The following is an 18,826-nucleotide window of genomic DNA, read 5'->3' on the forward strand; positions in this document are numbered from 1 at the left end:
ATTGAGAAGTACAATTCACTGTTATATAACAGCTGAAATTATCATCATTACAGATACTAAATATATTAATGAAAACAGCAGTAAACAATGATAATTTTGTTTATATTGAAAAATATTACAATATAAGTATCAGTTTGCTTGCTTCAATGTTTTCTTTCCAGAGTTGCCGACAGAAGAAAACAGAGATTCCCAACGTTCCTGGTTTCCAAATTCCATCTCAACCAGCCGACAAAGAAACTGCTGTTGAAACTACGACAGACTCTGCAAAAGACTACCATCAGTTACTAGACAAAGATTTCTTCAAATGGACTGACATAGTTAAATCGCTTAATTAATTTATTGCTTGGTTAATCTTTTGACTATGTTCATTTCAATAATACTACTCTCTTAACACTTTTTTTTTTACAGTTTTTCCATGCAATCAGGAGTGGATTAAGCCTTTAGATTTCAGATTATTCGGTCAAATGTAATAATTATTTAGATTGTTTTGAGTTAATCATATATTATCTCCTGGCTTCAAGATTTTGATGATGCTATTTTTTTTGTTTTTAGAATGACATTGTAGGGTAGGTGTGAAATGTTAGATCTGGCCAGTTTGAACATAAGTGAGGCAAAATATTTTGGCTGGATATGGCTGGCTTAAATGCTAAAGGGTTTTCAAAAATTTACAAAAGAGAAGTTAGTTCCCATATCCGTTGTAAATTTGCAAAATGCAAAAATTGCAAATTGACAGACATGTTGGCAAGACAGCTATTATGCTAAAATGATGAATTGTCAACATCAGGAGTATTTCAAAATATGATGGAATATTTACTCTTTGGCCTGGATTTAGTTTAAAAATAGAATATGTGATGGCCAATAATGTAATGGTCTTCCAACTTTAAGGAAAAAGTGAGGCACAGGTTTTCCCTTGGAGGACAATTGTAGGAGGCAACAGATAGTTGAAATCATGTAAAGGATTTCATTTACTTGATTCTCTGATTTGCATTTGTGATTAATAACAAAAGTTTAAACTGCATGAGTGCCAGATAACTTCAAAAGTTCAATATGTGCAAGTTTTTGTGTTAAGTTTTTGAAATTCAGGAACAGAAAGATAAGGAGATCAGATAAGTTTATTTTGGGTTATATTTTGATTAAAGAATTCATCATCATCATCATCGTTTAACATCCGCTTTCCATGCTAGCATGGGTTGGACGATTTGACTGAGGACTGGTGCAACCGGATGGCTACACCAGGCTCCACATTTTAATTTCCACTTTCCCATGCTTGCATGAGTTGGATGGAGTTGAATTTGAGTGAATTTTTTTATGGTTAGATGCTCTTCCTGTTGCCAACATTCACCTGTTTCGAAGCAAGGTAATATTTCTTCATGGTCAGACATGTTCTCATAGGATACCGGAAATGAATGATACTGCTTTTATGACAGTGACAATCAATTTACAATTATCACATGATATCAAGACAAGGAGACACAAATATACACACACTCACATACACATGTATATACAAGCTTCTTTCAGTTTCACTCACAAGGCTTTGATTGGCCCAAGGCTATAGTAGAAGACACTTACCCAAGGTGCCATGCAGTGAGACTGAACCTATACCCTTGTGGTTGGGAAGTGGACTTCTTACCATACAGCCATGCTTAGGCCTGTCTGTGATGGTTGATAATTAGTGAGGATTTTCATTAACTAGAAATCATCAATATTTGTTCTAATAACACTTTTAGTTTTCCATTTTCTCAATATCACACCAAGATAATTATCTACATTCTCCTCACCACTGAAAATTCCTGATAACATATGAATCCTATAATCTTTTCAACTTATCTAAAGCCATTTTATATTTCACTTAGTCACTTCTATTTTAATTTTCCTTCTGCATTTTTAATATAAGTTTCTTACACAACCAAATACTTCAAGGTTTGATCCCCACTGTGACACCGTAGGCAAATGTATATAGAGATGTACACATCCACTTCTAAGCTATTGGTCCATGTGAAATTACAGAAGCTTGGTATGTGTGTCTGTCTGTGTTTTCTGTATTCATGCTTACACTAGACAAAAAACTGTTGTTGTTTATGCTTTACAGTTTATATCCTGTAACTTAGCAGGTTGACAAATAGCAACCACTAACACATATACTTGACTGAAATAAGAACTGGGTCAATATAATCAACTAAAACCACTTAAAGAGGGCACAGTCCAATAACTGAAACTAGAAAAAGAAAAAAGTTTTTTAAAACTTTTTATACTTTGAAAAAACTTCTGGAAATAAAAATAATTTAAATAGAATAATTAAATAAAATAAAAAATAAAAATAAAAAATCTTTTTATTATATCAAATAATTCTTTTATTTGATTTATTGGAATAAAAATGAAAACATATTTAAAATTTCTTTTTTGTTTGTTTCACTGCATTAACTTTACAATATTTTTCTCCACAGATGTATACATCCTCCAGACATTTCTCCAAGTATTGATATTTGCATAAAGTTTTTTTTCTAAACATTATTTGCAAATAGATGAAATTGTTATCTTCACTCTGTGTTGTCATTCTTACTCTGGTCCTTTTTTACTTAAAAAAAAAGGACCTTCATGATGTCAATTAACTCCCATCTCTTAGTCTTTGAAGAAATTTTTGTTGGAATAGAACAGGACAAAAGCAGCAGATGTCTGAAAGAAGGAAACAAATATTATTGAAGTAACAGTTAAGGCATTTAGCAAAATTACAAAATAGGACCTCTTTTCTTTTCCTATTTCCTGTTATACACACTTAAATTTGCCTCTTATACATATAAATAGAAAGAGCTTTGCAGCTATCAAACGAACTTAATTGGGTAGCGCAGGATGAAATGGAATAGATAGATAGATAGATAGATAGATAGATAAGATAAATAGATATGTGTGTGTGTGTCCTTGTATCTGTCCCCAACCACTGCTTGACAACCACGTGTGTTGGTATCCACATAACGGTTTGGCAAGAGAGGTCAATATAAGTACCCAGCTTAAAAGAAAAAAATATGGGGGTGGGATCAATTCATTCAACTAAAAGTTATTCAAGGCACTGCCCCAGCATGGCTGCAGTCTAATGACTGAAACAAGTAACAGATAATTCTGTCTTCACAAAAAGGGGCACAACATAGTTGATATGTTATCAGCTATGGTTGAGTTGGCTAGCTTAAATTAATTCAGGACACAAAAATGTGAATCAAAATAAACAAAAAAAAAACCTATGTTTCTGTGTGGTTAAGAAGTTAGCTTTGCAACCATGTGGTTTCGGGTTCATTCCCACAGCAGAGCACATTGGGCAAATGCCTTGTACAATAGCACCAGGCCAACCAATGCCTTGTGAGTGAATTTGATAAATGGAAACTGCACAAAAGCATGTCGCATGTGTGTGCGTGTATGCACATGCACTTGTGCTTATCTCTCATTGCTTGACAACTAAAGTTGGCTTGTTTGCAACCTGTGACTTAGCAGTCTGGCAAAAGAGATTGACAGAATAAGTACCAGATTTAAAATAACTACAGGAATTGAACTGACTGACTCAAACCTTCAATGCAGTGCTGCAGTCCAGTGACTGAAACAAGTAAAAGAATAACAGATTATCATGATCTTTTTTTAATGATGACAATGTTAACAAGAGCAGTCAGAGAGTGCAAACCTCCACCAAGGCAACACCAATATCCTCTCAACAATTAGCCAGAGATGATTTTTAAAATGAGACTATCTGAAATAAACTTGACTGCTCTCACAAGTGAGAATACTAAAAATCAACCCGACCAAGGAAAAATAATCCAGAATCCTTGTCCAGTACCAGACTGATCCCAAAATCTAATCAGTTTGCGCCAGTCATGAGGCCAAACATCCCTGAAAGTTTCATCCGAATCCATCCAGTAGTTCTTGAGATATCTTGTCCACGGACAAACAAATACAACTGAAAACAATACCTCCACTTTTGCTAAGGCAGAGGTAATAATTTTAGATGTATTTTTTCAAGTCAATATGAAATGGATTAGAAGGCGGGAAGCTAGCAGAACCATTAGAATGCCAGGCAAGAGGCTCAACAACATTTTATCAGTCTTTACATTCTGAGTTCAAATTCCACTGGGGTCAACTCTGCCTTTCATCTCTTTCAGGGTTGATAAAATAAGTAGCAGTTAAGCACTGAAGTCAATATAATCTCCTTGCCCCTTCCTTGAAATTACTGGTCTTGTATGAAAATTTGGAACCAACAGAAAATGGATTAGTAAATTTGAACATTTTCATGTAATTTTAAAAACAAATATTTTAAAGCATGTAGGTACTTTCTTTGCTTAAGTGCCAGCCAACAAATTAAGAAAGCAGAAATATATTATCAATTACCCAAACAAACTTTATTAATCAAGGGTATAATAGACTGCTTTATTTCAATGTTTGAACCTGAGAAATGTAGTGTCTTATATTTTATGGTTTAATCTAAATGAATAATATATTTTTAGTCTTTAATTCTTTTTTTTTTTCATGACTCACCTTTACTTCTGGTCCAGTCATTTCAGAGATTTCCTGATCATCAAATTTGTACCATTTTCTTAATGACGGGTTCTTGCAGAATGAAATATCTAAAAACAAAAATGGGAAAAGTGGAAATAATTTTAATCATTTAGCATTTAATCTGGCCATACCTGGCCCAGATATTCTACGTGTTTTATGTTCAAACAAACAAGATCCAGCCTTTCACACCTACCCTACAATGTCAGTCAAAAAATATACTATTACATCATCAAAATTTTAACGCTCACAAGATAAAGCAAATTTAATTAAAAACAATGTGAATAAATAATAAGCATTTAATTTGACAGAACAATGTGAATGCTAAGGGCTTAAAAAACAGTCCAAAATATTTACTAAAATTTTCACATCTGAAAAGCTCCTGGCTATAAGAGTGTCATGAAAGGCTTGGTTGGAGGCCCAACCTTCTGAGTTCTTTTACAGAGCTTAGAAAAACTAAAGGATCACTGAAATAAGTGTGTGAATCTGAGAGGGGAATACATTGAATAAAATCATAATTAACTGATCTTTCTATTTAATTTCACCCAAAGCCAGGAACTTTTCAGCACCCCCTCGTATAAATCACTACAATGACTGACTGTTTGTCACCAACCAGAAGCAAAGTATTGTGTTTAAGAAAAAGGTTCTGGTGCAATACACCTAGTTATAAACAGAACCATCAAGAAGTATAATTTTCTTAGCTTGCAGTATTGAGCAGAAATTATTCATTGATGTTCAAGAAAGCAGTGCTATTACAGGCAATGCCCTCTTGGTCTACTGCTTAAGATGAAACTTTTAGTGAGGCCCCCAACAATTCAACAAGTTACAGAACATAATTTATTATTATTTACTATGTTTGGGAGCAGACATTTTTAATAGTTAATGATTCACATTTTATTAAGAAAAATAATAATCTAATTTAATCATACAAATGACCCTGGTTTGCAATCTTATACTGGATGAAGAATCACTGAGTGGAAGAGGGGACAAAAACAAATACTTACAATGTCCTCCTTTCATGGTTCCATAATGATTCTAAAAGAGAACAAAAGAATAAGAATTAAACAAAGTTTCTCATGGTTAAATAAAAATGGAATTAAAGAACCTTGTTTGGATTTTTTTTAAATACACGGTTAATGGTAATGATATTTAAAAAATTTGTTTAGATTTTAAATGTTAAAAAAATATCTTACCGAAACTGCATATAATTGGTAAAGCGACTTTGAGTTACTGCACACATAATTGCTCATATCCAAAGTTTCTGTTGGGAAGTCTACAAATGTATTCAGTTTATGTCTCCATACACCTTCATGAGAGAACCTGAAATCAAGGAGAATAATGCAACAGTGGCAACAGAAAAACAGCAACAGTAATAATAGATGTGGAGAAACTTAGGCCTGGTTGTATGTTTAAGAGGCTCGCTTTGCAATCATGTGGTTTCAGGTTCAGTCCCACCGCACAGAACCATGAGCAAAGTGCCTTCTAATATAGTCCTAGGCCAATCAAAGCTTTGTGAGGGAATCTGGCAGATAGAAACTGTGTGGGATCCTGTCGCACGCGCACGTGTGTGTGTGTGTGTGTGTATGCATGCATGCATGTATGTATGTGTTTGTTAACCACATAGTTTCAGGTTCAGTCCCACTGCACAGGGCATCCAATCACAGAAAATCTGCCTCAATAAACTTCCTATTTTATAAAGATCACTTTCATATGTATATAACAGAGTTGAAAAATTGATGTAACCAGGATGTTTTGCTGATCTGAAGAACTAGCCTTTAATATCTGCCTTAATTTGTAAACGTACAATAGTAGTATGCCATGTATAGCAGGCATATTAGTGTAGACATGTAAAATAATTTATTATACACTTGAATATAAATTATTATTACATGATGAAAGCTGCAAAACAGCTGTCATCCTATGGATATCAACTAGTGAAATAAATATATTCATCTCTCATAACTCATTTAGTCTTGCCATTCAGAAAGGCCTGCAGCCCACTGTTTGCCCATGATTGATACAGATCGTTTGTATTCATTTATAATTTTGTCCAAATTAGATTATCTTTAGATATATCTGTGCCAGTAACACAAAAGGCACTCATGCTGGTAATACATAAAAGACACCCAGTATGCTTTATAAAGTGGTTGGTGCTAGGAAGGGCATCCAGCCATAGAAACCAAACCAAAACAGATATCTGAAGCCTGGTGCAGCTCTCCAACTTACCAACTGCAGTCAAGTCATCTAACCCATGCCAGCATGGAAAACAGACATTAAATGACGATGGTGATATTAAACTTCAGCAATTTCTTTAAGGGATTCTGTAGCGATCAATTAAACTTTCTTATCAAGATTTTCAGAGGTTAAAATAAGACCTGACCTTTATTTTGCAAACAAGAAAACATAATATTAAAAAGTAGCCTTAATTGTTATTTATAAGTTTCAAAACTAATGTTTGTTTCATTTTCAGAGAATAAAAGGCTAGCTAAGAATTCTTCAAGTACTTTTCTATTCTTTGAAAACTATCAAAACTTAGTCTCACATACCGACTTAAACCAATAAGCAAAACAGGAGGTAATTTCCAAATATCCATTTTCTTCACTGTATCTCGCTGCCTTTTGCATTGAGGACAATTCCACCGAGAATCTCCAGTCATTTCTTCTTCCTTTAAGAACAACTCCAAACAATCCTGGGGTGAACAAGAAAATATTTTGCTACTAATTTGCTGAAGAGGGAACAAAATTGATTCAGACAGCTCCAGTGTGATACAAGATTATTTTATAGAGAAAAGAAAAACCAAGTCAACTCAAGCAGAATTTGAACTCGGAATACATGGCTTCTTAATCTGGTGATTTTTTTAAATAATTAAAATAATCAAAATACAAATAAACTTGTTTACCATTTACAGTATACATACATTACAAAATTAATACCATTGTATACTTGAAGAAAAGGACAATGAATCAACAGAATCATTAGAACATGTGACAAATAAATAGAGGTATTTTTCCAGTTCTATTAGGTTCTAAGTTTAAATCCCACCATGGTCAACTCTGCCGCTCATCCTTAGAGGGTGGGGGTCATTAAGATAAAGTACCACTCATGTACTAAGGTTGATGTAACTGACGAGCCCTTAGCCCCAAACTGCTGATACTGAACCTAAATTAGGTATTATTATATATTGGAAAAAAAATGAGAAACTATTAAGATTGATTGCCTGATACAAGAAACTGAACCCCTGATTATGCTAATGTGATTGAATAATTGCTTTTCCTCCCTTGCTTTTCATCTATAAAATTCATCCAGTATAGGTTTGATGGGTTAACAAATTCAAAAGTTTGAATGAAAGTTTTTAAGTAAGCATTTATACAGTTAAATGTACTTCTGTATAATGTCAGTTTCTTGAGATGATCAAAAGTGGTTCACATTTTCAATAGTCTGCATTGAAGCAAGCATAATTGTAGAATATCTGACTAAACATCATGCTACACTAGTGGAGAAATTGTTAAAATTTATGCCCATACAGGAGTTGAACCCACCTTTGAAGTTCAAAAAACACCCATTAATTACAGGGTTTCCAGCCGAAATGCTATGGCAGTGATGTGTACTTTGGATAAGTACCCATTCACAGCTAAGTAGACTTGGGCCATGTAGTTAAGAGTCCTTGCCACAATACTATCCATCCATCCATTTTCTCTGCCTCCTGGGAGGATTGTGGTGGGATAGAGTCTTCTTTAGGGTCCTATTAGAAGCAACAGTCATTACACATTCCTGCTGGGTCCCCAAACACAACCAACTGATATTATGAATATTCAACCATCTCATTCTTGGTCTACTCCTAGGTCTCCTGCCAGTTGGCTCAGCTTGAAAAATTTGTCTTCTGATCCTTTCCTGCAACATTCTAATCACAGCTGTAATATCAGAGTTATGACCCCTCAATGTGGGGGGAGTGGTGGATCAACCCGGAGAGCCTCCCTGATTTCCAAGCTACACACTCTATTGAGTAATGTTACTCCAATGCTGAGTTGTTACAATCATTCAATTCAAAATTCACAATTCCAAAATATTCTTTGAGAAGAGAAAGAAAGAAAAAAATTCAAGAATACTCTGAACCATTAAGAATTTTAAAATGTTTCTATGAAATCTTACCTGAAGTTTACATTTAGTTGTTGTAGGAATTGGTAAGGAGAGGTACTGGAAGGTTTGAAATGTAATTGACACTTTCTTACAAGCAAGGCAGCAAAGAGTAGATTTTAATTGGCCCTAAAAAGTAACAAATATAAAGCTTTTAAAGAATTACCACATAAACAGAGTTTTCACTTTTCAACAAGTCATTGTTTAACCCTTTCAACTAGCAGTGTCCAGACCACTGTTTAACACAAAATTCCTTGGAAAAAAACATTACTTCATCATTTTCCTGTGTTAATATAAAACCTTTTGCCCCTAAACTAATAATGCCTTTAATATCTATATAATTATATCAGCTAAAGAAGAATTCTTTTCATCATTTCATCACCATAACTCACTGACAACAAAGTTTATACTTAAAACAGTTACAGATAGTAATTATTATTGGTTTCTCCCAACAACTGTGAAATTAAAATGAATTATTTTTTTTCCTTAACAATTGCATAACATTGTTAGGTCATGTCTGAAAAAATATTTCTTAAAATTTTAAGCGAAATATATGATGCCTATTCATCACCATATCCATATTTAGAAGAATTTTCAAAATTATCATCTTTTTCATTAGTCAGCATACATCAAAGTGTACACTTCTTGAGTTTTATATTACATTTCTAGTAGCAGTTTGTCACACATGTATATTTAAACAAGGAAACTGCAGCTGCTGAATACATGTCTTCATGAGTATTTCCTTTATTGCTTATAAAAATTTCACTTTGCTGATGTAGACTGGACATCTTTTCAAATTCACACATTTGCATGGAATGATACCACTGGATATCATTGTAAAAGGTTAACTATTCCTTTATGAAAGACTATTGAAGGTCAAAATTACCAATTAAAAAAAATAATTCAACAAGGAAAATAGTGTAGCAGCACATTTTAAGTTATGTAATTTGATAACAATGAGTCTCATAATTGATGGCTATTTTGCTTCTTTTTTCTTTTTTTTTTTTTGCAACTATTGTCACAACTTAAAACTTCAAAAAACGAAATACTTTTATAAATTAACAATTACAAGTTACCACCTGGATGAAAGGCAATAAATGAGGTTCTTTATACATATTACAATCTGGAAACAGTCACAATTTATCTGTTTATGCAAATAAAGTTGGCTGCCTTGTCTAAAGACGCAGTACAACATATGACAAGAAATGAGATTATGGCTAATAATCTAGAACAGGGATCAGCAACGTTTTTTTGTAAAGGCTCACTTTTGTATTTTTGACTGGCACTCGTACCAGTGGCACATAAAAAGCACCCACTACACTCTTGGAGTGGTTGGCATTCGGAAGGACATCCAGCCGTAGAAACCATGCCAAACCAGATTGGAACCTAGTGTAGCTCCCTGGCTTACCAGTTTTCAGTCAAACTGTCTGACCCTTGCCAGCATGGAAAACAGACATTAAATGATAAGGATGATGATGATGTCTACATGTTATTATATCATATCTTACATATAAAAATAGCTTCACATAACCCCAAATTTTCATCACTAGCAATGTTTAAGTAAGCAAAAATTAAATTGTGGCACACAAAAGACTATTTGTTGACACTGGGTATAGAAGCCCCATATTCTGTGGGCCCTTATATCTCGACTTGCTGGATAAACCTTAGCAGAAACAAGCCAAGAAGAGAGTCTCAATGTGTGACTGCCCAACTTTCTAGGAATAGCAACCAAATCTCCCTCAAATTATACCCAACCATCTTACAAAAAGGAAGACACATTGAATAATGAAGTTCCATAAACATTTTGGTCACAACTGCATTTTGGTCATAGGCCTGCTAAATGTGTATTGACTTGGCTGCTAAACATCCTTAGTAGCAAGTTTAAATATGAAAATATTACAACTAAGATATCTGCTAGCATACCTGAAATAAATTAACTATAATGGATTTGTTCAATTTTTTATATGACTCCCATGCAAGATCTGCTGCAACATCCTCTGGAAGGTTTTCATTTTCTTGTTCTGGCACCGGTTCACGTTTAGTTACCTGAATGAAATGTCAGAAAACAGAGAGAAATATTTACAGGAAGTTACAGATACAAGAAAATAAAACTGAAAAGTGAGAAACTTCTAAAGGTCTGTATTAATTCAATGTAATTCAAAGAAAGAATGACACACATAGACACACGCATAAGTTTCAGGCATGACTTGAGAAGTTCACTTCCGGCCACGTAGCAGCAGTGATGATGATGACATCATTGTCATTGTCATCATCGTTGTTGTCCTCATCATAACGATATTGCTACATCATCGTTTAATGTCTATCTTCGATGCTGGTATGGATTGGACAGTTTGACAGGGTCTGATGAGCTCAAATGTTTACTTAAGCTTGGTCTCTATGGTTGGATACTTTTCCTAGTGCCAACCACTTAATGTGGAAAAAGAAGGAGGACGTGAGAGAGAGAGAGAGAGAGAGAGAGAGAGAGAGAGAAAGAAAGATAGATAGTGAAGATGTGTCAGGGTGTACCATCAAGTTACATGGAGACAGATGAATATAAGTGAAATGGTACAAAGGAGGGGGACAAGGTGAGTGGGCAGGTAAATTCATGAGAGTGCAAAAGGAGAGTGGGAGATAGAGGGGAAAGAGAACAGAATGTGGTAAACATAGGTGAAGGGAGGGGGATGATGCTAGGAAGATGAGTTGTAGGAGAGAGATCTGTCAGGGACAGTTTGTGCAGAGGCATAGATGTAAACAACAGGCCTTGAGGGCCTCATTTTTACTTAGATGGATGGGTCATCTCAAGCACAGCAAATCACCAACCATCTCGGTCTTTTGTCATCTTCTCTGTTAGGCTAAACATCTGAAAGGCCATTTTTCACCACTTCATCTCACATCTTCCTAGTCGACCTCTTCTACTGGTTCATCCACAGTTAGACAGCAGCACTTCTATATGCAGCTGTCCTCATCCATATACATCACGTCAACATACCAGCACAGTCTTCTCCCTTGCAAACCACATCTGATGCCTCTTATACCCAATTTCTCTCTCAACACATTTACACTTTGTTGTACATGCACACTGGACATTGCACGGCCATCAGAGCATGAAAGCAAACACTAAAATTTGAATGAGAGATACTTACCAAATTTAAGCCCTCATGTAATTGGTCTAACAAGAATGTGAGAAACTCTTGGGAATCATGCTGATCAAAACCAGCAAACATTGGTGCATATTTCCCTACAGTATTCTGCAAAATAGATAGTACACATATAGTTGTGCACAAGCTTATATATTTACACACTAAGTAAAAATGTATTTGTGTATGAGAGATTCAAAAAATCCTAAACCAGCTAACAACTCAGGTCAGTCAATCTTCTTACAATGTCTTATTTTCTTTACTGCCCACAAGGGGCTAAACATAGAGGGGACAAACAAGGACAGATAAAGGGATTAAGTCGATTACATCGACCACAGTGCGTAACTGGTACTTAATTTATCGACCCTGAAAGGATGAAAGGCAAAGTCGACCTCGGCGGAATTTGAACTCAGAACGTAACGGCAGGTGGAATTTGAACTCAGAACGTAACGGCAGGCGAAATACCGCTAAGCATTTTACCCGATGTGCTAACGATTCTGCCAGCTCACCGCCTTCGCAGTGGCAGTCTTCTTACAATGTCTTGCCTCCCCCTCTCACTTTCCTCTCCTCAAATCGCTAACCTCCTTACCACAGCCTTCATGCATTTGCCCCATCCCACTGCATTTTATTACCTACACTCCATTCCAGTCTCCCTCTTCTTGAATTCCAGAATAGCTGGTCTACAATCCTACCGTTCACACTGTCAGCTGCCCAGACTACCACTGGTCCAAGCAGCTGACAGTTCCTACTGCTCACCCCCCCCCCCCCCTCCCTGTCTATTAAATGTAAGTATCATGTAGCTCCTCTACAAAATGAAACTGCTCTCTCCCACCACTTTTCTCATATGTTGACCCTTTAGCTCCAAGCATAGAGCTTCAATATCATCATCATTGTCGTTTTGATCTTCACCTTTCCATGCTTGCATGTAATGGATGGAATTTATTGTGGCACATTTTCCACAGCTGGATACCCTTCCTCACATCATCTCTCACCTGTTTCCAAGCAAAGTAATACTTCTCCCTAGCCAGACATGTTTATGCAGGATATAGGAGATGAATGACACTGTTTGTATGGCAGCTGAATGAGGTATACCCAGACAATTGGACAGGGTTACTATTATATTGTACTATTTAGGACAATGAATATACTCCCATCTTATAATAATTACATTTTTCTAATATTAAAAAAAAAACAAGTATTAAAAGCTATTTGTAACAAAATATCAAAAATAGTATTTACACCAGCATATTAAAATAATGTAAATCTAGATACAGTATGTCTGAAAACAAGACTGGATGCTTACAGCTGGAATACCTTTAATCATAAACATGAGCTGAACAACAGTAACTACAACTACTACTACTACTATTACTACTACTACTACTACTACTTCACAGTTTAACAAGTCAATGCAACATTACCTTGAAATCTCTTGGTGTAATACATTTATACTGTCCACTCCAAAGTGCCTTCACTATAACAGCAAATTCATCAACAACTTCCCCAGAATCTCCTAATACACTATTTCTGGAAGAAAAAAAAAAAAACAGAAAAGTAAGTTCAAATCACTTGGAATAAGATAAATATAAATATAATCTAGAGTAACATAGAAGATAAGCTCATTAATAAATGGAAGTTGAATATATATAATGAATAAATAGGAGTGAAATTTATTTTTTAACCTCATGGCTTGGGGTTTGATTACACTAGGGAGAAGCTTGGCAAAGTCTCCTCTACTATGGCCCCAAGCTGACCATCAAGTCTTAACCCTTTAGCATTTAAACCGACTATATCCAGCCCAAAATATTCTCCCAGTTTTACATCCAAACCGACTGGATCTAGCCTCTTGTGCCGATCTTACAATGTCATTCTAAAAGATAAACAATCACATCACTGAAAACAATGTGAATAAATAAACGTTATTACACTTGACAAAGTAATCTGAATGTTAACGGATTATATGTGTAAGTAGCTAAGCTGAGTTGTTGCTAATAGCATCATGATTTTTTGACAATTAGCATCATCTTTAGGAATGAAAATTTATTTTTACAATATTCACATCCACACTATATTTCAATTTAAGATCAAATCAACTGAAATGAAGTGCAATATATTCCCACTGGATGGCACCTTGAGCAAGTATCTTCAACAAAAGTCCTGGGACAACCAAAGCCTTGTGTATGGATTTGGTTGCTGGAACTGAAAGAAGCCTCCCTCTCTCTCTCTCTCTCTTTCTCTGCGTATAAGCATTTTATCTTATCTTACTTATCTTATACATATATAAAAGCAAGTTGTCTGTTTGTTTGTATGTTTGTGTCAAGTTGCCATCTACACCCATTAACGAATTTTTGTGAAACTTTGCAAACATACTAAAGTAGCATCCAGTTTGTTACTAGGCTCATTGAAGTTGAAGTTTAATGAAAATCTATAATTGGATGGCTAGGGCCCCTATATATATACATACATATATATATATATATATATATATATATATATATATATATATATATATATATATAAGAGTGTATTGTAGTTCGCTCGAAGCATTGTGTATTGTTTGTAAAGAATAAAAAGTTTAGAAAGGTATAACAATGCACTATAGAGACTCCAACAAATAAGATCTGAAGAAAGAATTCTAATTCCGAAATATCATCGGACTATAGATAACCAAGTTACAACAGGTATATAGTTCATTTTTTGTTCTATAGTGCATTGTTATACCTTTCTAAACTTTTTATTCTTTACACACATATATATATATATATATATATACACACACTCACACATGCAGGATATTGGAAATGGATGACACTGATTGTATAGCAGCGACTATCATCTACAACTGTCATGAGATGTCAAAAGAAGGAGATACAGCCTTACACACACACACATGTGCCTAGGATTATACTAGGAGACATTTGCTCAAGGTGCCACACAATGAAACTGAACCCCCAAACGATGTGGTTGGGAACTGAATTTCTTCACCACACAACTATATTTAATTCATTCTAGTATGGGAAAATCGACAAAAAAACTAACAAAAAGATGCACACACACACACACACACACAAATACACACAAACTAGTGGAAAATCTGCACAGGTAGTTCAACGAGGGGAATATTATTTTGGAATAACATTTGTAAAATATCTGATATATCTAAACTCAATACACACACACCTGGGTAGTTGGTTAATGTTTTTAGTACACTGCATGAATAAAATATATTTTTCTTTCAAAGTCTACAAAGAGGGGTAATGCAAGAAGTGTAGTGTGCTATATCTGTGAGCACAACAAAATGCTAATTACAAAACTTTGGCTCCTAAATTTTGTATTAGTAGCATGTAATTTTTATCTCCAAAACCACTACCTGTGACAAATATATTAATCAAAACAAACTAACAAGAGGGCTCCTATGCAGGCGTCCAACTTGCTAGAAACAGTAACCAGGCATCTCTCAAATCAAACCCTACCATCTTGAAAAAAAAAAAAGAGGGATACATTGCACAATGTTGTCCATGGTATACAGAAAATGATGTGTTCACATCTGGAATACCCTTTTATCATAGATTTAGATTTTTTCCAACAGGGTCAAATAACAACAACAACTATATATTTAATTAATCCACAATTAGAATAGATTAGTATTTACATAAGAGTTAGTTATAGTTTTAGTTAGTTAATCCTTGTACAAGTCAAAACAAAGCCAGTGATTATTTCTGTTAATCTCATGAACATTACTGTACACTGCTTAAGAGCAAAGCTGGTAAACCATCAATGCTAGGTCCTAACAATCTCTAATTGCATGTCGTGGTGAACAGAATTGTATCACAAAGGTTGGCATTCCTTATTAAAGACATGAAATACTTTAGTTCTGACCGGCTGCTAACAGAATAAAAACAGAAATACACCCAAGACTATAAGATTCTCACAGACAAAGAGCAAGCATGTATGTGATTGCTTGACCTGCTAGAAATAGCAGCGAAATTTCCTTGAGATCACACTTTATCTTCTTGAAAAATCCTTTCTACTATAGATAGGCACAAGGCTTGAAATTTAGCAGGAGAGGGTAGTTGATTACATTGGTCCCGGTATTAGACTGAAACTTTATTACATCAAACTAAAAACAATGAAAGGCAAAGTTGACCTTGGCAGAATTTGAACTCAGAGTGTAAAGGCAAAAGAAATGCTGCTAAGCATTTTGTCATCATCATCATCGTCGTCGTTTAACGTCTGCTTTCCATGCTAGCATGAGTTGGACAATTTGACTGGGGACTGGCGAACCAGATGGCTACACCAGACTCCAATCTGATCTGGCAGAGTTTCTACAGCTGGGTGCCCTTCCTAATGCCAACCACTCCGAGAGTGTAGTGGGTGCTTTTTACGTGCCACCGGCACGAGGACCAGTCCGGCGGTACTGGCAACGGCCATGCTCAAATGGTGTTTTTTTAAGTGCCACCTGCACAGGAGTCAGTCCAATGTTTTGTTAACATGCCACCGGCACAAGTGCCAGTAAGGCAAAGCTGGAAACGATCGCGCTCAAAAGAACAAATTGGATAAATGTAGACCTAGATGCATTATGCCTGAATAAAAGACAGGAAAATCATGGCTATAAATTCTTTAATGAGGTCTATGTGATTAAGATTGACATAGAGGCTAAACAACAATAGCTATTATTCATTTGGAACAGTGTACACAATATGCACATCTGTGTAGTCCAAATACAAAAAAAAAAAAACATTCTATTCACCTACCAGGCCTAGTTTATACTGAGCTGATCAAATATTGACCCAACATAAGTAATTCTTCCTCCATTTTCCCACAAACACTTTCACCAGTCTTTGTTCTTTTGAATTTTTTAAAAACTTTCTACAACCTCAACTTAATTATATTCATTTCAGTTGCTTCCCGTCAAGTTAACTGTTTGTCACATTTCATTCACCCATTTTCAATTCACTACTGGATGAAGCTTCAGAATGCTGTTACCAGTTTATTGTCAATGCTGGTTGTATATCTACACGAGTTGGACTCTTTCTCTGTTTGTTTCTTCTTCCCACAACCAAATTCCTGTAGGCTCTTTTATGTTTTCTCTCCAACTACAAACCCAGAAGAATGCTAACAGAGTAAAACCACACCAACTTTACACGGCTATCTCAAGCAAAGTCTGAAGTGGGAGAATAAAAAGCTTTAGGGAGGTGCTATCATGTCCTATACATAATGTCAAATAGTTATAAAAAAAAAAACATTGGCATAATGAAAGAAAGAAGCTGACCTATTTACATGATCGAGGTATGAGTCTTGCAGAAAGTATCTGAGTAAAGCATTTGTGTTATTTAAACATTGTATTATTGAGTTCATGTAGCAGGTATTACCAATATTCTTCAAACCTGTAAGTCCATGAGACTGAAAAAAAATTAAAATAGAAACAATTTTTTTAAAAATTAACAATTAGTCTCTTTTGACTTGTTTTCCAAACCCAAAATTGAAATAACGAAATGAATGTCTCAAAGTATCTAAACAAGGTAACTAGACTTATTGATCTATTTGTAAGAGGATTACTGATTTAAAGACTGTTGAGCATCTCTTTATCAAGTCTTTTCTCTCTCTCTCTCTATCTCTCTCTCTCTCTCTCTCTCTCTCTCCTCATTTACTCTACTTGCTGTGTGAGCTAATGAGGGTTGTCTGACATGCAAGAAATGACAATCACAGCTGAAATATCAGACCAAGTCAGTGGTCTTCCCATTGGATAAACATTGGTGTCATGGAGAGGGGTGGTTTGCATGGCATGTAAAATTGCCAGTTTTCTGCTAATATTCTGGTCCAGGCTTGCACACATGTAGACTGATGGAGGTAACAATATATACTGAAATCTCAAGAGACCATTCATGTTATGAGATTTTGATGGCTATTTCAACTTACATATGAATACTGTATTTTCCGATAAGTCAAATTTTTCAGACCAAAATTCACAGCCAAAAAAGACAGGTTGACTTATACACCAAATCTACTTTGGAGGCCAAAAATTCCATGTGAAATGCAACAGGATTTGGCTAAAGAATGGCGATGTTTGAATGCTTACACTACATGTTTACACCATAAATGACATCAGCTTGGTATTAAAAAGGCTTTTAATATGGCATTATTTTGCTTGTGGAAAACAGAATGAATTCTAACTGCATGTAGGTAATTAATTATGTACAGTAGTAATGTACTTAGTAATGTACTTAGAAACCTATTTAAGATATAATATAGAGTTTCATTCTTTTTCGAGTTGAATCTTATTGCATGCATATGATTTGATAACATAATTTAAATTGATAGAAAAACACTTACCACATTGCCAAACACTGGATTCAAGTTCCTGACTCGCACCTGATTGGGGTTCGGTTTACTGTGAAGAGCTACACGGTTTCCTCCAAAACTTGAATGCATAAAATAGAGAAATATGTCTTAGAGCAGCCAGCATCGAAATTCAACATCAAACAAAAATGAGAGTATAAGAGAGAGAGAGAAAATAAAAAAAGAGATATACAAAAAAAAATGAGAGAGAGAGAGTGAATGTTAATCAGAAGAGAAATTTTAAATTGCAACAAAAACTTTATAATAAAACAGAACAAATTAGGACCCTTACTTTGGTTTAGTGGATCGATCAACAATAGGTTTAGGTTTACTTTTCCCATCATTTTCAATAAGCTGTGAAATATCTGGGGATGAGTGTGAACGTTTTAAGCCAGTATTCGATAATGGTGATTCATCTTTCAACTTGACTTTGTAAACCATTTCTTTTGCTGCAATTACAGACAGAATAAAACAACTGAACAATTGGCCATGAATAATTAAAATAAGTTAAGAGAAAATGAATAAAAAATAAACCTTAAAATTAATTAGATTTTAAAAAATAAACTTCTTCATTCTAACTTTTGAACACAATCAAAGTTTTAGTTTTACACAGTTGGTGAAATCTGCAGCAACTTGGGAAATGTAGTTAGAAATTCTTCAAGCTGTTCAGTTAAGAAAATAGT

At 34.9% G+C, this 18,826-nt stretch overlaps 2 protein-coding genes across 2 annotated transcripts in view; one reads left to right on the forward strand and one right to left on the reverse strand.

The window, feature by feature from the left end:
* LOC106873297 (uncharacterized) overlaps window positions 1-2,398 on the forward strand; it is an 18,029-nt gene extending 15,631 nt beyond the window's left edge. The window contains exon 9 of the mRNA XM_089365995.1: window positions 162-2,398. Coding sequence (XP_089222121.1) covers window positions 162-335 — 174 coding nt within the window. The 3' untranslated portion in view covers window positions 336-2,398. The remainder of the gene's footprint in view (window positions 1-161) is intronic.
* The window catches only part of LOC106873302 (ubiquitin carboxyl-terminal hydrolase 8), a 51,739-nt gene continuing 35,243 nt past the window's right edge, over window positions 2,331-18,826 (reverse strand). The window contains exons 13-24 of the mRNA XM_089365831.1: window positions 18,436-18,592; window positions 18,138-18,225; window positions 17,077-17,207; window positions 13,226-13,331; window positions 11,811-11,915; window positions 10,591-10,713; window positions 8,683-8,796; window positions 7,080-7,222; window positions 5,727-5,853; window positions 5,538-5,568; window positions 4,516-4,604; window positions 2,331-2,676 (exon numbers count right to left, since the gene is read on the reverse strand). Coding sequence (XP_089221957.1) covers window positions 2,623-2,676; window positions 4,516-4,604; window positions 5,538-5,568; window positions 5,727-5,853; window positions 7,080-7,222; window positions 8,683-8,796; window positions 10,591-10,713; window positions 11,811-11,915; window positions 13,226-13,331; window positions 17,077-17,207; window positions 18,138-18,225; window positions 18,436-18,592 — 1,268 coding nt within the window. The 3' untranslated portion in view covers window positions 2,331-2,622. The remainder of the gene's footprint in view (window positions 2,677-4,515; window positions 4,605-5,537; window positions 5,569-5,726; window positions 5,854-7,079; window positions 7,223-8,682; window positions 8,797-10,590; window positions 10,714-11,810; window positions 11,916-13,225; window positions 13,332-17,076; window positions 17,208-18,137; window positions 18,226-18,435; window positions 18,593-18,826) is intronic.

Source organism: Octopus bimaculoides, chromosome 18 (genome assembly GCF_046866305.1).
Source record: "Octopus bimaculoides isolate indiv1 chromosome 18, ASM4686630v1, whole genome shotgun sequence".
Taxonomy (NCBI): domain Eukaryota; kingdom Metazoa; phylum Mollusca; class Cephalopoda; order Octopoda; family Octopodidae; genus Octopus; species Octopus bimaculoides.